General features: G+C 51.7%; 1 protein-coding gene across 2 annotated transcripts in view; it reads right to left on the minus strand.

Annotated features, from left to right (window-relative positions):
* Positions 1–3268: 3268 nt before the first annotated feature.
* The window catches only part of Wdr86 (WD repeat domain 86), an 18717-nt gene continuing 13577 nt past the window's right edge, over positions 3269–8408 (minus strand). Inside the window, exons 4-6 of one of the 2 annotated variants that reach the window (XM_031380195.1) lie at positions 6720–6855; positions 3841–3944; positions 3269–3728 (exon numbers count right to left, since the gene is read on the minus strand). In XM_031380195.1, coding sequence (XP_031236055.1) covers positions 3552–3728; positions 3841–3944; positions 6720–6855 — 417 coding nt within the window. In that variant the 3' untranslated portion in view covers positions 3269–3551. Of the gene's footprint in view, positions 3729–3840; positions 4110–6719; positions 6856–8408 lie in introns of both variants that reach the window. The other variant, XM_031380194.1, reaches the window with a different exon arrangement.

An 8408-nucleotide genomic window follows, 5' to 3' on the forward strand; every position in this document is an offset into this window, starting at 1 on the left:
CTAGGAAAGGGAATTCCCCCAGCCCAGCTCTGCTGTCCCCTTCCTCCTCTAGGTCTGCATCCCTGACTGCTATGCTACTCTGTCGGTTTTCATCCATAACAGGGAAGCAGGTCCCTGGAGGCAGGGTAGTCCCTGGGGAAGGTCTGAAGAGGGCCTGGGACCCTCTCCTGTCTTCTCAGCTAGCCATCCTGTGCACTTTTCCCACTGTCCTGCTGCTGAAACTGCCCTCCTCCCCCACCAGCTCTGCTGTGCGAGCTTACCTCAGCCTTGCAGCCCTGCCTCAGAGCCCTTGGAGCACAGCAGTGAGGTACAGGCTGGAGTCACCATGGATCTAAAAATGGAAGTGGTTTGTGCTCTCAGATCAGTAAAATCTGTACTTAAAATTCAAGGTTGCAAAATCAGAGTTTATATGGATTCTAAATTCCTCATACAAAATGAAAATCTTTTATTAAATTATTAAATGCAAAAGTTCTAAATGCTAATAACAGCAAATTTTTTTTTTTGGTTTGGTTTTCTTTGGGTTTTTGTTTTTGTTTTTTTCGAGGCAGGGTTTCTCTGTGTAGCCCTGGCTGTCCTGGAACTCACTCTGTAGACCAGGCTGGCCTCGAACTCAGAGATCCTCCTGCCTCCGCCTCTCAAGTGCTGGGATTAAAGGCATGAGCCACCACTGCCCAGCCAGCAAATTATTCTTAATTAACATCTCTAGACTGAAAGCTTACTGACAGCCAAGAGACCTGCGATTGCGATCTGCTTTCTCAAACCTCTCCCGGGTTTCTTACAGCTGGGTCACAGGAGACTGGGCTGTAGCTGCTTGGTCTGGGTGTGACCAAGCAGAGAGCCTTCTAGCACTCAGGCACGGTAGCAGACAGATATGGCGTGGGCCAAGCGCCATTGTGTTCCCAAGAGCTTTTCATTTCACCTGGAGCCTTGGCAGCAGACTAAGTATTATCGTCTCTAGCTTTTTTTTGTTTGTTTGTTTGTTTTCGAGACAGGGTTTTTCTCTCTGTAGCCCTGGCTGTCCTGGAACTCACTCTGTAGACCAGGCTGACCTTGAACTCAGAAATCCGCCTGCCTCTGCCTCCCAAGTGCTGGGATTAAAGGCGTGCGCTACCACTGCCCGGCTAGCACACATTTGTGTGGGGGATGGGGCAAGCATACCATAGCATAAGTCTGGAGGTTCAGAAGACAGTGTGTGGAAACTGGTTCTCTGTTTCCACCATGTGGATACCAGGGACTGAACTCAAGTTGTCAGGCTTGGTGGCAAACCCTACTCCCTGATGATCTTGCTGTTCTTTGGAAGTGAATGATGCTGATGGAAATAAACATGGGGAATGCACTTGAATGTCTTTGGTCTAATGCAGTGAGTTGCTTCCCAGTTGTTCGTGTGATCATCCATTTTGTGTTGGGAGTGAGTGGAGTGTAGGTAGGCCTCCAAAGCGGCGTGGAGGCTGGATGTGGCCCTGCGGCAGAGCCCATGGTGCCCCTTTGTGGGCTACATCTCCCACATCAGTGGGCAAAATCAGGGTTCAGGTATGACCAGGAATGAGCAAGTCTTAGCGAAGGGCTGTGAGGCAGGCCGCTAGTGTCTGTGTCCTCACAAGTGCAGGGTGAGGGGAGGTGCCTGCTGTGAAACTGATGGCCAAGCCGGTACTGTCCTGGGCATGGCGCCAGCCAGTTGCTGGCTTCCCAACTGTTTAAAAGCCAGCAGGCCCTGACTACGTGTGTCCACCTACAGAGGGGCACAGTGTTGGAGGAGGGCCATGGGCAAACCACCAGCAAGACTCTCTGGCCTGGAGAATGTAGTGGCCATATGGGAGGGCTAGAGCTAGAGAGTTAGCGGCCACTGAGGAGAGGCTGGAGAGAATCGGTACACATTCTGTTCTGGACAGGGTACAGGAAAGAGGCAGGACGGAGTGATGAGGAGTTGGAGGGAAATGGTTCTGGGACCACCAGGAGGGTGTGTTGTGGGGAAAGGAATGAAGGTAAAAGGCTACCAGGACCCACAAAACAGGCAGGAATTGGACTGGATGTGGCAGAATACCCAGAGGCTGGAGGACGGGGCTGGCACGAAGGATGGTTATAGATGAAGCCGGCCTGAGGCTGTGTAGTAAGTTCCTAGCTTTGGTGTCATTGATACTGATCATGTCACTTGTTAAATTGTTTTGCCCTGGTCACACTACCATACGAGTCAGTTCTCACAGCCTGGCGTCTAGAAGAACATTCCTGTTCCTCTGGCCAGCCAAGCGTGTCCTGCCTTCTTCCTCTCAGGCCGAGCAAGTACTCCGTCACAGAACTGCACTCCTTTCTGCTGTGTCCACAGTGGACCTGTGGCTCAGCATTTAATGATTCCGGGAACCTGAAGAGTTCGGGCCACCCTCATCCTCAGCTGAAACCAAGGTGTCTGTGCTAGAGAAGTAGAAACCCAATGGTTGTGCTGGGCCAATGCAAACTATTCCAGTGCTTTCCCCAGAACACACAACAAGCCAGTACAGGCTCCACAATGACAGAGGCTCCCACCTGGCCCCAGGCAGTCCGTCCATCCTTCCTGCCAGCACTTCTAGCAAGGTTCTATCTAGTGAAGATAACAATAGTTTTTTTTTAAAAATAGTGATGTGTGCCTTTTATCCTAGCACTGGGGAGGCAGAGGCAGGTGGATCTCTGAGTTCAAGGCCAGCCTGGTCTACAGAGTGAATTCCAGGACAGCCAGGGCTGCACAGTGAGACCCTGGCTCAATCAATAAATCAGTAGGAAAAATGTATTTCTTTACTTTAAATTTTATGTGTGTCTGTGTATTGTGGGTGCAAGTGCCCATGGAGGCCAGGAGAAGGCACTTGATGTACTGGAACCAGAGTTGGTGATGGTTGCAACAGATTAACGTATGCTAGGAATCAAACTCTAGTCTTCTGTAAGAACAGTGCACGCATGCTCATAACCACCTCTCCTGCCCTGTGGCTCCTACATAGGACTAATGACTCCCACATCTGGCATACTGCTAGCCTTGATAGTCCCACCCAGCTTTTCAAGTCCAGACCTTGACAGAAGAGAACTCCTGGATTAATCTCCAAAAATGGGTAGGTACTCCAAGGCAGAAGGGCCTCCTCTGAAGCAGGCTGGTTGAAGGGCTGGTTGGTCCCTTGCTCCCTGTCCTCTCCTAAGATCACTGCTGTATAGATGGCCTTGCTTCACAAGCCCAGAAGGGAGATGACTGGGCCAGGTACTGGAGGTCACAGCTGCGGCAGTAGGCCTCCAAAAGAAAACCAAAGACAACTTGGAGCACTTTGAGTGTGTATTTGAGTTCTTTGGGAGGGGCCTCGTGTAACAGTCTGGCTCTGTGGCTTTTGTAAGAAGTCCCCATTCTCTCTCAGCTGAGAGCCAGGCAGCACAGGGTTCAGCTATCAGAGCTGGAGGCCCTGCCTTGGCTAGAAGCATCCAGGTAGCAAGGCCTTGGCTCAGAGTATAGACAAGAGGCACTGTCCCTTCCACCACAGTGGGAGAGGGCAGGTGCATGCCCTGCCGTGGGCCTCGACTCCAGCTGTCTCCTCTCCAGTCCCTCAGGCTGGTTGTAGGGGCACTGAGGCTGCACAGGCCACCTTGTTGCTAAAGAGGCGTGACAGGCTGCGCTTGGCTGCTGGCTTGCGCGGCAAAGATGGCACTGACTGGAGACCACGTACGTCCCAGAGACGCAGAGCACCATCATGAGATGCTGTGTAGAGCACCTGGCCGTGCACCTGGGGGTAGGCAGGACAGCTGTCAGCCATGAGCAGACCACTAGAGTTTCCTCCCTGTGGGTGGCCCCTTGCTTCCCTGGGGCAGTAGGGAGCTGAGCAGAGAGAATCTTACCTGGAGACAGTTGATGATGAAGGTGTGGCCTCGGAATACCCTCTGCAGCACTCCTGACTGGGCATCAAAGGCCCGGGCGCAGGCATCCCCACTGCCTGTGAACACTGTGGACACACAGCGATCCACTGGGCCCTTCCTGGCTGCCACTCTGCCACCTCCCCAGGACTGGGCATCAAAGGCCCGGGCACAGGCATATCCACTGCCTGTGAACCTTGTGGACACACAGCGATCCTGTGCTTCCTGGCTGCCACTCTGCCACCTCCCCAGGACTAGGACAGGGTGAGAAAGGAGTGTGACCTCCTAAGGGTCAGATGGCAAACATCTGGAAGTCTTCAGAAGTCAGGGAGGTCACTGAGGGCCCCAGGAGTATAACTGATGCCTTCCTTGACTTCAGGTCACTTTGTGCTGTCCTGAGTGGGCCCCTCTCAGGGACCTCTCAGGACCAGGTACCCATCTTATACTCTATTGGGTTAAGCAGGTTACTCTGCTTTCTGGTTCTAGGACAGTCACTACATCCTGCAGGCTCTCCACACTGCCCATCCACCCTCCTCAGAGACGGATGTGGCCTTGAAGCAGAGCCCCCGACTCTGGCATTCCCCTGCACCCAACAGCCCTCCTTAGGGGTCTTCCTCTGTTATTACTTGGCTTGATGGTGTTCTGGCATCAAGGACACCAGAGTCCCTGGGATACTTGTTAGGACAGATGGCTGAGTGCCACCCCATGGTTTCTGGTGCAGTGAGAGGTATATGACTCCATTTTAATCAGTACTAGTAAGGCCAGTGATGTGGATTAGCCACCTAGGGAATTGAGTGGTTCATTACCATCCTACACTAACTTCCCCAGAAGCTGCCCTGCCCCTGAGCAGGAGGCCAGCAGTTCATGTGGCAGACAATGCAGGAAGCACAGGCTTAATAGGGAAGATAGGAAGGAACCAACCACATGGGCCTGTTAGTGAGCACAGAATTACTGCTGGGGTGAGGTGGGGTTGGGGAAACTGTTAGGTCCAGCTAAGATGTAAGGATGCTGGGCTATGTATATACCCTTCAATACCCCTGGCGAGAGTACTTCTGACTTTCAGTTCCTGGCAATCCTATTTGCTCAGTTTTAGCTGTCCACTTGACACAACCTAGATAATCCTGGGAAAGAATCTCAGTGCAGAATTATCTAGGTCAGGGTAGCCTGAGGCAGAAAATGGGAGCACCATTTCATGGGCTGGGGCATCATTTTCTGAGTTTGGCCCTGAACTGCATGAGTGAAGAGAGTGAACTGACAGAAGCCCACAGCAGGCAGCCTAGGCGCCCTGACTCACTCCTCTCTTAACTCAAAACATGCTGTAACCAGTAGACTCAAGCTCCTACTACAACCTCTCTCCAACCTGGGATTGTAAGTCAAACCCTTTCTTTCCTCCCGTGTTGTCTTTTGTCAGGGTATTTAGCAACAGGAGAAACCCCAAGCCAGCACCTCCAGGCGGCTCCCTGCCTTTGTGTGGACTACTCCCCTTTAAAGCTTGAGGGTGCACACGGTACTGGGGAGAGTCTCCTTGTTGGGTTTCCTCACCCCAAACTCAGTAGCAGGGTTCTGCCCCCGTGGGGCTGCTGGACACCCCGAGAAGGCAGAGTCGGGAGCAAAGCCCATTCTGAAGCCTTGTTGGCAAAGACCAAGAGCCAAGGTCTGTCTTAGTGGGAGGGGCCATGGAAAGTGACTTCAGCACAGCTGTGCCAGTTGCTGCCAAAGGGAGGAACACAGGAGGCCACCTGGCAGTGTCTGGGGGGCCAACCATTCTGTGCTCAGTGAAGAGAGAGGTCCCTGATCAGGGAGCAGAGCTATGCCCCATACTAAGGCTTAAACGTGGAAGGGAAAAACTGCTTCTCTGTGTCAGGCTGTCTGCCAAGGGCTCAGATATCCACACTGGCTGCCCTCCGCTCCCTTACATGAAGTAAAGTTCATTTTCCACTAGGAAGATATTCGTAGGCCGGTTCCTATGGGAGTCTAACACCTGCTTCTGTTAGGAGCTCATGAAACTAGATAGGAGGAGGAAGGACAACCATCAGTGAAGCTGAGAAAGTGATGAAGGCCCAAGTGTGTGAGCTTTGGGACTGAAAGACGGAAAGCTTCCTCTCTACCCAGCAAGCCATTTTATCCAGAGTAACCAGGATTCATCTCTACCGGCGTGTCCCACCTTAGACTGGGATCTACCTCTCCCGCACAGAGCAGTCAAAACCACACGTGGAACCCACCCTCGGGTGGGGTTTCCCCAATCTCAAAGGGACCTAATCAGCTAAAAGAAGAAGAAAAAAATGCTCTTAGCTCTTCCCTCTGCCAGCCTGCCTCAAAGGCCACACTATTGCTGGTTTTCCAAGAACTACCTTGATCATGTGTGTTATCCAGGAGCCAAGGACACCAGCCTAAACTGCCAGCCTCCCTAAAGTGTTTTATCAGAACAACAAAAACCTCATTCCATCCACTATCACCTAAGGCTAAGTGAGGTTGAACCTAGGTGGGCCCTCTAGCCGAATTAAGGAGATGTTTCTGTCTCACCTGGAGATTAGAATGGGACCGCCTATCTCAGTAAACACAGCATGAGACGTTTAAAATGTGTCTTTGAGACACACTTTTAACTCTAGGACCCTGAGTGTCCAGGTCTCCCACATTCTCATAAAGGTGAGAAGGAAGTTGTGAGCCCTTACTTGAACCTTCTGTGCATCCCATCTAGGGAAGCAGGTGCCTGGAGAAGGGGCCATCTCACCTTAGTCACCAATGAAGTGGAAAGGTAGTAGGGTTCAGTGATAGCAAACCATGCAGGCATGAGAGAGGCAAGAGACAAACCAGGAAAGGAAGTTAGGGTGGGCAGCTTGAGATGGCTGGGACAGATCACTTACAGGTGCCCGAGTGGTACTTGAGGGCACTCACGCTGTGTCTATGTGCCGGGAAGGTGCGCACCATCTCCCCAGTATCAGCTAGCCAGCACTTGACAGTCCTGTCTGCACTGCCCGAGTACAGGAGCCGATCTGTGAGCTGTAGGAAAAGAAAGAGGGTCAGCCCATTGGCCTTGATAGCTGAGCGAGCCTCAAATTGTTCTCTACAAGGGAAGAACCATCAGCAGGTCTCAATGGGGAAAATCAGGGTGACCCCCAAATCCACTGCAGCACTGGACAGTGCTAGCTCCTCTTCCCTGGGGCACCTAGGCCCCAAAGGCAGAGCACCCTTAGCCCCAGACAGAGCCCTCTGCCTATGCACCACCCTCATCCACAGCAGTAGCCCCAGACAGAGCCCTCTGCCTATGCACCACCCTCATCCACAGCAGTAGCCCCTAGAACTCCTGGCAAGTGGGGGCACACTGAGTCCTGCTCCAGGTGAGGGCCAGGTTACTTTCACACTTAAAGCCCCCAAGAGACTAGAAGGAAGACTGTTGTCACCACGAGCATATGTTAACTACGAAAATTGGTACCCAAGAATATGAAGGCTGATAGATAGTATACTACCCCAAATACAGCAGCAGAGGTGGCGTGTTTAGACTCTCCTTGCATGCTTAAAAGCTGAGAAAGTCCTGCCTCCAAGGCAAGAAAAAGATTCTTATCACCAAAGACAGAAGAAACTCGGGTCCAGCAGATACAGACACAGGACAAGTCTTGGGGGTTTCTGTTGACATTGTTTTTGTGTATGTATGTACGTGAGTTCATGTTTCTAGCGTGTGTGCATGTATGTGTGTATTGTGCATGTGTGTGTCTATGTATATGGAGAGCTCATGTTCCTAGTATGTGAATGTGCATGTGTGTACATGTGTGTATGTGTACATGCATGTGAATGTGCATGTATGTATGTCCATGTGTAGGGGAAGTTCATGTTCCTAGCATGTATATGTATATACAAGTATGTGTATGTGTGTGTGTGTGTGTGTGCATGTGCAAGCACACATACATGTGGAGAGGACGCTGTCCTTCCTTTGATGGTGTTCTGAGCTCATTAGGTTGTCTTAGGCAGCAAGTTACAGGGACCCACCTGTCCCTCTGTCTCCAGAGCTGGGATTATACTCATGTGCCACCACACCCAGCTTTTCTGCTTGGTGCTGGGATGAACTTGGGTCCTTAGCTTGCATAGCAAGCCTCTGAGCCACCTCCCCAGCCCTGTTTTTCCCAGACAGGGCTTTGAAGCTGGCTTCAGATTTCCTCCTTGCCAACATTCAATAAGACTCCAGCTATTCTCAATCATACCCAGCTCACACCGGCCTGTTCAAAGTCCCTTTCTCTGTCAGGTCACTTCTGTGGCACTATCTCCTCTTTGTCTGGACATCTTCATGAATCTTCCTCTTCAGCCAACCTAGGCTCCATTTTCCTGGCAAGGTCTGCACTTCTGGAATCTGAACATATCTCCCTCAAAGCACAGGCTGCACACTTTCCTCAGAGCAAGAGTGTGTGGGTAGTCTTGGGCCAGGGGCAGTGAATACAGCTAATCCCAGCACTCAAGAGGCAGAGGCAGAGGCAGAGGCAGAGGCAGATCTCTTGTGAGCTCAAGGCCAGCCTGTCTACATACAGAGTGAGTTCCAGGACATTCAGGGCTGTTACACAGAG

Source organism: Mastomys coucha, unplaced genomic scaffold, assembly GCF_008632895.1.
Source record: "Mastomys coucha isolate ucsf_1 unplaced genomic scaffold, UCSF_Mcou_1 pScaffold19, whole genome shotgun sequence".
Taxonomy (NCBI): domain Eukaryota; kingdom Metazoa; phylum Chordata; class Mammalia; order Rodentia; family Muridae; genus Mastomys; species Mastomys coucha.